Here is a 12,642-nt window from a genome sequence, read left to right on the forward strand (position 1 = left end):
GACGTGCAGGGCTCTGAACGCTGATTTTGTTCACCCTGGAGAATCCAGAGGGATGTGAGTGCCTGTGGCCGGAGGCTGGTTCTCACCCGAATCCCTGGCTTGTGGCTACTGTAACGGGGCTCACCGCTCCTTCTGTACCCCCAGCTTCAGTGCCTGCTGCAGGGATCTCAGCTTCCACGTTCACAGGGGACAACGGGTGAAAACAGCCCAAAGACACCTACTCAGAGCAGCAGCCAGGGACTGCACATATTCATGACAAACAAAGCAGAATTGCGAACGAAGTGTGTGTTAGAGCAGCTCAGGGGCAGCACGGAGTTGCTGGCTGACCTTTCGTGTTCCACGCCGCAGGAGCGCATTCGTCGGCTGCGAGCTCCCCGGACCAGCGGCATTCACCTGCCTCGCTGCTGCGCCTCCGCTCCCCCAAAAGGCAGGACCCATGCATCTTTCATGTGGCTGCTAAATAACTTAGTTTGCTATCTATAATTTAATTGGAGCGAGGAGGCCGAATGAGGAGGTGTCTCCTGCAGGAGGAAGCTTTCCCTTTCTGCCTTAAGCCGCGAAGTCGGATGTCACCATTAGCGGGCGGCCCCCCCGTAACGATGTGGGACCGGCATTATGGCTTTCCTCGGGAGCACAGAATCTTAAAAACAGACGCAGGCTTCGGTTGTCCTCACTTGCACTCAGAAAGCACTTACCATTTCCAGAGCCCCCTGTGAAAGCAGGCTCCCAGCCCGCCCTGCAGATGTTCCCGGCCCGTGCCGAGAGAGCAGGGAGGCTTCGATAAAGAAAACATTGTCCTGGGGCAAAACCCAGCGAGCGTGAAGACTCTTTTTTTCTTCTTTTTATTTTTTGCTGTGATTTGGCAGCATCGGAATGGATTTCTGCTGGGCTGGACTCAGCTCAGCTCGGGGCTGAGGTTTGTGTTCCCACACCCCCCCTGACACCCCGGTGCCGCCCTGCACAGACTCTGCCCGCCCGCTGGGCACGTTTCTGCCACCCTCCTGCCACAGGAACCTCCCTCTGGTTTTATGCCGCCTGCTGTCCACGGCACCGGGGCAGCCCATGCCATAGCAGCACGGATTTTTTCAGAACAGCAGGCGGGTACTTTCCCACTCTCCTTGTAGCTGATGTTTAGGTTTTCCCCACCCCACGTTTGCTCCACGTCTAAGCCTGGTGTGTGCAAAATGTCAGCTTGCACGGCAGACGTGTGAGAAAGTCGGGGGCTCCCGAAAAAGGCGTTTAGAGAAAAAGCACTTACACAACCCAGCGCTGCCTGCGTGCTGCAGCGCCAATAAATATTTGATTTGAGCTGAATGGGACGGCACGGGGTCCAGAACCGTGTGAAGAAGAGTGAAGGTTGCGAGCAGGATATTACTGAAAGGCGGATTAACATAGCGAGCATTCCTGGCCCTCGCCGTGCCGTGGGAATCGCTCGCTCCCAGCCAGGAGAGGCCGGTGCTACCTGCGGGAGGGCTGGCAGCAGGGGCAGGCGGTGCCACCAGCGCCGTGCCCCGTGCCGCAGCTTGCTGGGACCCCAGCGCAGCCACTTCCACGGCCTGGCACATTTCGCTGTCTAATTTGGGCAGGCTTGGTTGTTGTTTTTTGGTTCAGGGCTGTTTCACTGTCTCCCTTTTCTGTTCTCTCCCGTGTGCCCAGCAGGTTTGGCTTTCTAATTCCCACCGCTCGCAGCAGCCACACCTGACGACCACGTTCCTGGCCGGGCTCCCCGGCTCCTGCCTCCACGTCCCAGCACCCTCACTTTTCCCCGTTGCCCTCCCGTGCTTTCAGCAGCACCCAGGCTCGGGTCCCCGCGTGCCCCCAGCCCAGCGGGATGCCCGATCAGGCTCAGCCCTCGCTGCCGTGAGGTGCTCAGGGGCGATGCCGCCGGCCTGGTGCCCCCAGCCCCGGGCGGACCGACACGTGCTTTTGTTTGCAGCCCGCCGGGAGCTCCCGGGGTTGACGAAGCCCGCTTTTCCCGCAGCACGCGAAGCACAACCCGGCTTTGGAGGAATCCCCGCATCCTCCCGTGAACGTTCCCCGGTTCCAGCTCCTGGCTCGGTGCCGCGGAGCCGCGGGGCTTTGCCCTGCAGACCATGACCTCTGCAGAGAGGCACTGCCGCTGCTGATGCTCCCTCCAGCTGCTGGGCACCACCGGGCCCCGACGGATTGCACCCGAGGCCGGGGCCGGTGCCCGCTGCCCCCTGTGCCCCCCCGGCCCGCCTCCAGCCTCGGCTCCCCGGGGGAGGTCGCAGCCCCCCTGTGGCCCCCAGGGGCCCGAGGCGGGCACAGGACGGGTCAACCGGGGCTCGGCCGCGTCCACCGCCGCTGCAGCTCCTCCTCCTCCTCCTCTTCCTCCTCCTCCTCTCCTCCTCCTTTCTCTTCCCCTTCTCCCGGAGCCAGCCCGCCCGGGGGAGGAGCCGCCCTCGCACACAAAACCGCCCTCCCCGGCCCCACCGGCTCCGCACCGGCGCCCAGCGCCCGCCCGGGGCCATGCGCGCCCCGACGGCACCGGGACCGGCACCGGCACCGGGCGGGCGCCGCCGCCGCCGCCGCACCCCGGGGCCATGAGCGCGGCGTGGGGCGGCCCCGGGGGGCGGTGGCGGGGCGGGGGGGGGCGGCGGCGGCGGGGGGGCCGGCGGCGGCCCGGGGGGGCCCGGGGGTGCCGGGGGTCCCGGGGGGCCCTGCGCTCGCTGGGCGGCCTGGCGGGGCGGCTGCTGCGCGCCTGGGGGCGCCTGGCGGGGGGGCGCGGGGCGCAGCGGGGGGCGCCCGAGGACGACGAGGGGGGCTTCGGGGGCGGGGGGGCCGGGGGGCGGCGGGCACCGGGATCGGGGTCGGGGTCGGGATCGGGCCCCGGCGGCGGCGGGACCGGGGTGGGGACCGGGACCGGGATGGGGATGGAGGTGGGGACCAGGGTGGGGACCGCGATGGGGACGGGGCTGGGGAGCGTGGCACGGCCGCCGGGCGCGCAGGGGCTGCGGAACCACGGCAACACGTGCTTCATGAACGCCGTGGTGCAGTGCCTCAGCAACACCGCCCCGCTCGCCGAGTTCCTCGCCCTCGGCCGCTACCGCGCCCGCGGAGCCCGCGCCGAGGTCACGCAGCGGCTGGCGGCCCTGGTCCGCGCCCTCTGGACCCTCGACTACAGCCCGCGGCTCTCCGCCGAGTTCAAGGTACGGCCCCGACGGCCCCATCCCGGCCCCATCGCGGCCCCGTCGCCCCGCGGCCTCTCACCAGCTCCAGCGGGCACCAACACGGCGGTGCTGAGCCCCGCTCGCAGCCACGCGTGGGGCCACGCACGGAGCGCGAGGGATGAGCCGACTTCGGGCTGAGCCTGGGGCTCCCTCCCGCTGGATGCTTGCTGCCTGCTGGGTGCATTCACCCCGTTATTTTCTTTATTCTGCCCTTACACTAAGCTCCCTTGTGGCAACGTGGCAGCAGGGCGGGTGCCCAGGCGGCTGCAGAGCCCCACAAGGGCTCAGCCTCGGCGGTGACTTGGCACCCCGGTGCCAGGGCTGTGCCCATGTGGGGTTTGGGCACTACGCCTGTGCACGGCGCCCGGTGCTCTCCGTGGCTGGCTCGGTGGCAGAGCTGGGTTTGGTGACGGTGGCGCCCGACTGGCGCTGCGTGTCCCCAGTGATCTGTGCTCGAGGTGTCAGGCTTGCTGCGGTCCCGGCAGCGCGTCAGCTCCGCCAGGGGCTGGGCCCTGAGACCGAGCTGGGCAAAGCTGGAGGGGACTTTGGGGGGCACCCAGCTGGGCTGAACCACCCCCCCCCCCCCGGTCACACTGGTGTGGGTGTTTGTTCTGCTCAGCGGAAGGGAAAACTGAGGCACGGGGCAGTGCATTCAGCTGGTGGCCATGGAACTGGGGGACCCCAAGGCCGAGCCTTGGTTGTGAGGGGCTGGAGCTGTGCAAGGGGAGACTGCAGGGGACAGGCTTGGGGGCCTCGAGGTTGCTAGAGCCTCTGCGGGGCTGTTAGCTCATGAACTGCTTAATTAGGGAAGCCTTCATTATTGGGATGTGCCAGCCAGTTGGAGGGTGCTGGGTGCCGGGGTCTGCCCGTGCGGCACCGGGCGGCGTTGGGCTGAGCACACCCCGGGGTGGCACCGCCAGCCTCACCCGGCTGCGGAAACTGAGACACGGGGTGGCACCGGGCTGGCAATGGGCTGCTGCTGATGGGGTAAGGGGGGCTTGGCCAGGCTGGGGGGGTCTCTGGTGGCAGCCCCGACCCCAGGAGCATCCCTGCTGCCTGCTGGGGCGTCAGCAGTTCCTGGTGCCCAAAAGTCGTCCTGCAACGAGCTGCTGGGAGATGCTCCCCGGCCGGCCCAGAGCTGCTGCGACAGCCCTGCAGCCCCAGGACAGCAGGCACCTGTTTGTTATGGGCTTAATTACCGCGGGCTGGGGCTGGGACGGGATCAGAGCCTCGTGCCGGGGTGTCGGTTAGCTCTGGGACGCGTGTCCCAGGGCTCAGCGCCATGCCTTGCAGAGCATCGTGTCCAAGCACGGCGCGCAGTTCCGGGGCAACGCACAGCACGACGCCCTCGAATTCCTGCTCTGGCTGCTGGACCGCATGCACGAGGACCTGGGCGCCGCCTTGCCCGCACAGGGGCCCTGCACCACCGCCGAGGTGGGTGTCCCCTGCGGGGAGGGAGCACCCCAATTCTCCCCGGGACCCCGCTGAGCCGGGGAGCGCAGCCTTGCAGCATCCAGCCAAGCCGGGCAGCTCCGGCACAGCGCACACAATTAAGCCTCCCTCTGTCTGTCTGCGCTCTCAATGTCCCCATCCCTAGCGAGGTGCCAGCACCTGGTGTGACACCGGCGGTGGCCGTTTGGCTTTGGGACAGGGCCCTCTGTGCCCCCCAGCGTCCTTTTTGCAGCAGTGGCTCTCAGAAGCTGAACCCACTGCTGCCCGCCCCTTGCACCCCATGGGCAGCGCCCTCCTCCCGGGCATCACCCCACCGTTGTGGGGTCCCCGTGGAGCCCAGCGCCTGCCCTGGGTCCCTGCAGCACCCGTGGGTGCAGCAGATCGCTGCCGGGAGCCATCTCGGTGACACTTTGGCTCCAAAGTGGTGCCTGTGGGGGGCACTTTGTGCTTTCCCTTCTGCTCTCAGAACCTATTAAACAGGAAGAAAAGCTGAAACGTGCTTTTCGCCATCAGACAGCAGCTCCCCCGGCAGCTGGGTGGGAGCTGGGAGCACAGCTTGAGAAATCAGCACCCGAAACCCGCTGCTGGTGTCACGCGGGGTGACACGGGGTGGGGACGCTGTGGGATGGATGGAGAGCGCGGACACCGGGCCTGGGGATACTCTGATCTGGGGCTGAGGTGGCACAACCCTGGTGTGTTCCCTGCGCCCTGGGGACAGGCAGAAGCCGCTGGTGACAGCTCACCAGCAGGACTGAAACAGGCGCTGCGTCTGCCTGAGCAGCCCCAGGGGTCCAGAGGGTTTGCTGCTCGGAGGGCTGGAGGAGGAGGAGGAACCCTCTGGGGGATTTGGGGCAATTTGGGGGAATCAGAGGGGGCACGGGCACTGCTCAGAGTGAGTCAGGTCCCCCTCTGACACGGCAGATGGCCCCAAGCAGGCCGTGAGGACACGTCAGGCTCAGCGGGACCTGGTGCCAGCAGATGGCACCAAGAAAACCCACAGCCTGTCCAAATACCTCGTGTGTTTTCAGGCTTGCTCATGGCCGTACCAAAAACTCTTCATTCCCTACAACAGCCCAGTCCTCCAGCAGCATCTCACGGCTTTCCCCCTTCCCACGGCTGGCTGTGCGCACCCTGAGGGCGCCCATTCCTCAGGACTGGAGGCTGAGGCAGGGCAGGGACAGGGGCCGGGTGTGGGGGCTGAGCCCTGGTTTTCAGCAGCCCAAGCCCTGAAAAGCCGAGCGGTTGTTGCATTTTCATCCACGTCCCATAAGGAGCAGAGCAGGGGAACGCCCGCAGGGCATCTCGCCTCCCCATCTGCATGTCCGGCCTCCTCGGCTGTGGCAGGGCTCGGCTCTCCCAGGTCCTCCCTGCCCCGGGGCTGCTCCTGGCTGGGGATTTGGGCCGTGCTGCCCACGTGGGGATGTGCCCAGAAATCCCCCCTGCAGCAGATGCCCATGGGGCTGGGCAGGGGTCACTCCCTGTGCCACAGAGCCCATGGGGACGCTGCAGAGCCCGTGGGGACTCTGCAGCCGTGCCTGGCTCCCCATGCTCCCGTGGTGCCCTGGGCTCACCCCACTTGTCCCTTGTCCCCGCAGCCCGTCCCGGAGCAGAGCAGCGGTGCCGCGGCACCCCGTGTGCAGAGCTTCGTGCAGAGCCACTTCCAGGCGCAGTACAGGTGAGCGGGCACTGCGGGGGCCGTGTCCTGCCCTCTGAGCAGCGCTGCAGCCGTGTGGTACTGCCAGAGGGGGGGACACCCATGGGCTGGGACCCCCCCGGGTCTGCTGGGCTGGGAGGGCTCGGGGAGGAGGGCAGCGAGGGGACACATCTGGAGGTGCGGAAAAAAGAGGGGAAAAAATGGAAAGGGGAGAGAAAAGGAGAGGAGAGGAAAGGAGAGGTGTGCTGGCTGCTGGCATTAAATATTGATTTGAGCCAGGCTGTGCTGGGGCTGTGCGGCCATCACCAGGTTCTGCAGCAACAGTTGCTGCGGTGCCATTGATGGGTTTCAGAGTGAACAGCCGGCCGGGGCTGCGCGTGGCTCTGGGTAGGCACCGTGGGGGGATGCAAGCCCCCGCCTCCATCTCGCAGCCCCGGTGGGGCTGTCCCGTCCCCGCATGGCTTCGTGCCGCGCTCCTCGGGGACATGCCAGCGCCGTGCCCGCGCCCCGCAGGTCCTCGCTGACGTGCCCGCACTGCCTGAAGCAGAGCAACACCTTCGACCCCTTCCTGTGCGTCTCGCTGCCCATCCCCACGCGCCAGACCAGGTGGGCCCCCCGCGCACCCCTCCCACTCCCCCAAAACGGAGCGGTTTGCAAAATTTGGGGAAAAGATTTGCGGTGTGGGTGCTGGCTGAGGGTGCGCCCCCCCCCCCCCCCCCGCTCTGACGCCCCCTCCCCACGATGCCGTCCGCAGGGCGCTCAACGTGACGCTGGTGCTGCAGCGCGAGGCCCGGCGCCCGGTGCGCGTGGGGCTGGCGGTGCCGCTGCGGGGCACGGTGGCGGAGCTGCGCGCCATGGTGGCGCGGGAGGGGGACGTGCCCCCCGAGCAGGTACGGGGGTGGCGGTGGCGGCACCGGGGGCGCCCCAAATCCCCCCCCAGGCAGGCCCCCCCAACATCGTGGTGTCCCGCAGGTGATCCTGGCGGAGGTGTCCCCGCGGGGCTCCCTGCGCTCGCTGGGTGACGCCGAGGAGCTGGGCACGGCCGGGGAGGGGGCGGCCCTGTACGCGCTGCAGGGCCCCCCCGGGCCCCCCGCAGGTACCGGGGTGCTGCTGGGGTTGGTGGGAGATAACAGCCCCTGGGCTGGGATTGGTGGGAGATAACAGCCCCGTGCTCTGATTGGTGGGAGATAACAGCCCCTGGGCTGGGATTGGTGGGAGATAACAGCCCCGTGCTCTGATTGGTGGGAGATAACAGCCCCTGGGCTGGGATTGGTGGGAGATAACAGCCCCGTGCTCTGATTGGTGGGAGATAACAGCCCCTGGGCTGGGATTGGTGGGAGATAACAGCCCCGTGCTCTGATTGGTGGGAGATAACAGCCCCTGGGCTGGGATTGGTGGGAGATAACAGCCCCACCCCCACCCCAATTTCATGATTGGTGGAAGCAGGTGCCTGCCCTGCTGTGATTGGTGGCACCCTCCTTCCCCCTCCCAGTGATAGGTGGGAGCCGTGTCCCTCGTGCTGTGATTGGTGGGGGCAGGTGTGTGCTGTGCTGTGATTGGTGGAGACTTCACCCCCCCCCCCCCATTATAATTGGTGGGAGGCGGGGATCCCCTCTCCTGTGATTGGTGGGAGGTGGGTGCGCTGCGCTGTGATTGGGCTACGCCGTGCCCCCTGTGCCGCGATTGTGCCCCTGTCCCTGTCCCTGTCCCCCTGTCCCCGTCCCGCAGGCCGCCCCCCGGCCCCCCCCCGCGCTCCTGCTGCTCCTGTGCCACGCCGCGGGCACCGGCCCCCACCAAGCCAGGTACCGGCACCGCGCCCCCCCCCCCGTCCCCCGTCCCCGGGGGGCGTCCCCGCCGCTGCCCCCAGCCCCGCCCCAGCCCCGTCCCCTCCGTCCCCAGGTTCGGGCCCCCCCTGGTGCTGTGGCAGGAGCGGGGCGCGTCGTGGGCGCAGCTGCAGCGCAGCCTCCTCGCCCCGCTGCGGCACCTGATCAGGAGCGGGGCGCAGGTGAGACCCCCCGCGTGCCCCCGCCTGGGGACGGGGCCGCGGCGTCACCCGTCCCTTGGCACCTGGGTGCCACCATCCGGGGGTCCCCGTGCTGTCCCCAGGGCTGGGAGCGGGCAGCCCCCATGGGTGGGACCCTGTCCCCACGGGTGTCCCCACCGCGGGTGCGGGGGCAGGATCGGAAGCCCCTCGGGACCCAGAATTAAATTCCCAATGCTAACGAGGATCGGTGCCTGCGTCCAGCCTGGGGTGGGCGCTTGGCCGGGGGTGGTCTCGCTCCTGGGGCGGCCGAGACCCCGCTGAACCCCGCTGTGCCGCGCAGGGCGCAGGGACCCTGTTCCGGCTCCGTGTGGCCGGGGACGCAGCGCCCGGCACCTACCTGTCCCCGCAGGACGCCCGGCCGCTCTGCCACCCCGCCGTTGACAGGTGAGGGGGGGACGCAGCCGTCCCCGCGGGGAGGGGGGTGCTGCTGCCCCCGGCCCTGCCGGGAGGGAAACTGAGGCACGGAGAGGGGCCGGGGGCTTGCAGGGCTAACGCTGCCCCGCAGGGCGCTGCGGCTGAGCGGTGCGGGCGGCCCCCCCCCACGTGCAGCTGACGGCCGAGTGGGACGTGGCCACCAAGGAGCGGTGAGTCCCGCGTGGGGAGGGGGGGCAGCGTGGGGTGCCCTTCCCTGAGCCCCCCCCGGCCTCCCTCGCCCCGCAGTCTCTTCGGCAGCCTCCAGGAGGAGGCCGTGCAGGATGCCGAGAGCGTGCGGCTGCAGCAGCAGGCGCACCAGCAGCAGCACAGCTGCACGCTGGACGAGTGCTTCCAGCTCTACACCAAGGAGGAGCAGGTAGGGGGCACCCTGAAAGCCCCCCACGAGCACCACGGTGCCGGGGGGAGGCTGCTGGGACTTCCGGGCTCGTTTCGGGGTGCCCACAGCGCGCGGTGTCCCCAGCTGGCCCCGGACGACGCCTGGCGCTGCCCGCACTGCCAAGTGCCGCAGCAGGGCACGGTGAAGCTGAGCCTCTGGACGCTGCCCGACATCCTCATCATCCACCTGAAGCGGTTCCGGCAGGTGGCCGAGCACAGGCACAAACTCACCACGCTGGTGCGCTTCCCCCTGCGGGGGCTGGACATGGCCCCGCACCTGGCCCCGGGGGGGGGCCGCTGGGCGCCCCGGCGCCTGCCCGAGAGCCGCCCCCGCGACTCCCTCTACGACCTGTACGCCGTCTGCAACCACCACGGCAGCATGCAGGGCGGCCACTACACCGGTGAGTGCGGGGCGGGACGGGGCACGGCAACGGGGTGTGCTGCGGGGCAGCGCGTGGGGCTGGGGGGCACCCCAGGGGGATGGGCAGTGGGACAGGGCGTGGGGTTTGGGGGCACTGCAGGGGATGTGCAACGGGGCTTGGGGCACGCTGCAGGGGCTGTGCTTTGGGGTACAGCCTGGGTTTGGGGTACATAGCAAGGAGATGGGGCACGGGGTTGGGACATGCTGGAGGGGGATGTGCAGTGGGGCAGGACGTGGGGTTTGGAGGGCACTGCAGGGGTGTGCAACGAGGCTTGGCTGGCACCTCTGGGGCATGTGTGATGGGGTTTGTATGGCACAGGGTTGGGAGGCACTGCATGGGATATGCTGTGGGGCAGGACACGGGGTGGGGGGCATGCACAACGGGCAGGGAACATGGGCTGGGGTCGTGGGGCTGTGTCCCAGAGCAGCGCCTGCAGGGGCCGGGCTGCCCACGCTGTCAGCGCCACCCCGCAGCACGATGGGGCTCCCGTCCCCGCTGTACTGCGCGAGGGGCAGCCCGGGGGTGTCCCTGCCCCCTCGTGCCCTCCCTCACCCCTGCCCCAGCATGCTGCTGCAACTCCCTGGACGGGCGGTGGTACAGCTACGACGACAGCACGGTGGAGGCGGTGCAGGAGGACGAGGTGAGCACCCGCAGCGCCTACATCCTCTTCTACCAGCGCCGCAACGCCATCCCCGCCTGGTCGGCCAGCAGCGCCGCCAGAGGTGAGCGGAACCGCCCCAGCGGTGGCACCTCACCGCCACCCGCACGCTGCCACCGGCCCGACGGTGCCTGGGAACCTCTGGGGCATGCACGCGGGCATGGCCCAGTGCAAACAGAGCACCTGGGCACAGCTCAGCCAGACACACGTGTGTGCAGCACCTGGACACGTGTGTGTGCACGGTATGGTGTGCGCATGCATGCATGCACTTGGGGAACGTGTCCCCATGCGTGGACAGTGCCGCAGGCACACGCAGCACAGCTAAGTGCACACACGTGCATGCAGCGCATTGTGCAGACACACCACAGCCAGCTGTGCACGCTTGCGTGCACCTGGGTGATTGCACACACTGCACACGTGCTTGAATCTGCAGCCGCACAGCGCAGACAGCACGGTGTGTTCACACTTAGCCCACACGCGTGCACACCCACACATGCACACGCAGCTCTTTGCAGCTCCCACATTGCTGCCGCCCCACGAGCAGCTCTCGTCCCGCTCCCAGGGGTGCTGAGCCCTCCCAGGGCTGCAGGTGGGACCGGTGCTGGTGCCGGCACTGCGCAGCCTCTGCACGGAGCCCGGCCCCGGCACCGCTCGCAGCCCCCCCGCTCCCCGCAGGCTCCACCAGCTCGCCCCTGTCCCATCACTGGGTGGCCCGGCTGGGCGGCAGCAAGCGGGACAGCGCCAGGTCACAGCCCCCTGCCCCCCGTCCCTCCCCGCCCAGCACCCCGGACACCAGCACCGCCCAGGAGAAAGGTGAGCAGCACCCGCAGCACCCCCAGCACCCTGGGGCGGCCGCTCCAACCTCCTGCTCCTTTCCTTGCAGGCGGCTTCGAGGCGAGGCCCTCGGTGCGCGGCGTCCAGAGCCGCAGCCTCAGCGTGAAGCTGCCCCCCGCCCGCCGCGACGGCCCCCCCAGGCCCGTGCCCCTGCGCTGGTCCTTCACCTCCCGGCCGCGGGCACCGGGTGCCCCAGGGGAGCTGGTGGTGCACCTGGAGCCGGGGCACCGGCCCCGCCGCCCCCACCGCGCCGTCCTCCCAGCAGGGGTGGGTGAGGATGGCAGCCCCCACGCTGCCCCCCAGGCCCGGAGCCCCTCGCTGGGTGAGGCAGCCGGCACCCCCAAAAAACCCGAGCTGCCCCTCTGCACCCCAACACTGCGCCGAGCTCGGAGCGCCGGTGCTGAGGTGACCCCACGCCTGCACCCCAAAAGCAAAAGCCCCCCCGGGAGCGGGGAGCAGCAGCAGAGACCCCCCCGGGGGCGGCAAGAGGGCAAAGCAGGGGGGGCCACGCTCTGCAGCAGCCCGCAGAGCCCCGAGCCGCCCATCAGGCGCTCGCAGAGCTCGGCCAGCCTCCCCCTGCACCCCTTCCGCCTGCTGCGGCGCTCGGCCTCGCTGGGCAGGGGCGCGGGGGGCCCCCCACAGCCCCCACCCGGCCCCCCGGGTGCGCGGGGCACGGTGCTGCGGGGCCGGGAGCGCACGGCATCGCCGCGCCACGCGGCCGTGCCCGAGTCCAGCTTCTGAGCAGGGCCCGTGGGGCTGGCGTGAGGCTCAAGTGGGAGCGCCCGGCGCTGGGGGCATGGCGCAGTGGGGTGCCCGCGTTTGGGGCATTTCTGCACCATGAGCATCCCGCAGCTGGGCGTACGGTGCTGGGGGCATCATGCACTGGGGTGCCCGAAATCGGGGCATCCCTGCACATCTGGCACCCCAGGGACATCCCACAAGGGAGCACCCTGCACCTGGGCACCCCGCACCGGGGGCATCCCATGCTGGGCGTGCCCTGCACCACGGCCCCCAGCGCCTTCCCAACCCATGCCTTACCTGGGAGCGAGCACCAGGCAGCAGGTGTGGGGTCCGTGGGGCAGAGGGATGTCAGGAGCTAAGAGTATTTATTCTGTACGGAGAGAGTTTTATGCAGAGACGGTTTTGTTTTGTACGAGGCGACTCCTTGGGAGGGCGGCCGGCAGCGGGGCGCCGCGCCCGCTCTCAGGGCTATGCAATACGCGATTCCTCCACCCAGCTTTTGTACGCGGGGGCTGCTGGCGGCGGCACTCTGAGCTCTTTCTATTAAAGACACGTGAAAGGAGCCGGTGCCGTGTGTGTCAGTGTGTGGTGCCCACCCGGGGGGGGGGGGGTGGATTCTTGCTGCCTCCCTGCTGAGCAGAGCTGAGCGTGGGAGACCCGAAGCCCCCCGACAAGCTCCTGGAGCGGGTCCTGGGGGGGTTTGGAGGTGGCCATGGGCACCCTGGGGCACGGCGCAAGCCGGCGGGGAAGGGGCTGGGGTGCAGCACAGCTGGCAGGCAGAGCCCCCGCCTCCTCCAACACCCTCACAGCAAGGAACAGCTGTAACAGGGTTTTCC

At 68.9% G+C, this 12,642-nt stretch overlaps 1 protein-coding gene across 1 annotated transcript; it reads left to right on the forward strand.

Moving 5' to 3' along the window:
• Positions 1-2,875: 2,875 nt before the first annotated feature.
• Positions 2,876-12,368, forward strand: USP43 (ubiquitin specific peptidase 43). Its single transcript, XM_040530444.1, is given in 16 exon segments — positions 2,876-3,170; positions 4,485-4,625; positions 6,239-6,318; positions 6,811-6,903; positions 7,052-7,187; positions 7,270-7,401; positions 8,026-8,099; positions 8,197-8,302; positions 8,622-8,725; positions 8,847-8,874; positions 8,876-8,925; positions 9,002-9,131; positions 9,237-9,552; positions 10,137-10,295; positions 10,907-11,044; positions 11,115-12,368. Coding segments are annotated over 16 exon segments (2,661 nt in total). The 5' UTR covers positions 2,876-2,888; the 3' UTR covers positions 11,807-12,368.
• Positions 12,369-12,642: the final 274 nt, after the last annotated feature.

Source organism: Cygnus olor, chromosome 18, assembly GCF_009769625.2.
Source record: "Cygnus olor isolate bCygOlo1 chromosome 18, bCygOlo1.pri.v2, whole genome shotgun sequence".
Lineage (NCBI taxonomy): Eukaryota > Metazoa > Chordata > Aves > Anseriformes > Anatidae > Cygnus > Cygnus olor.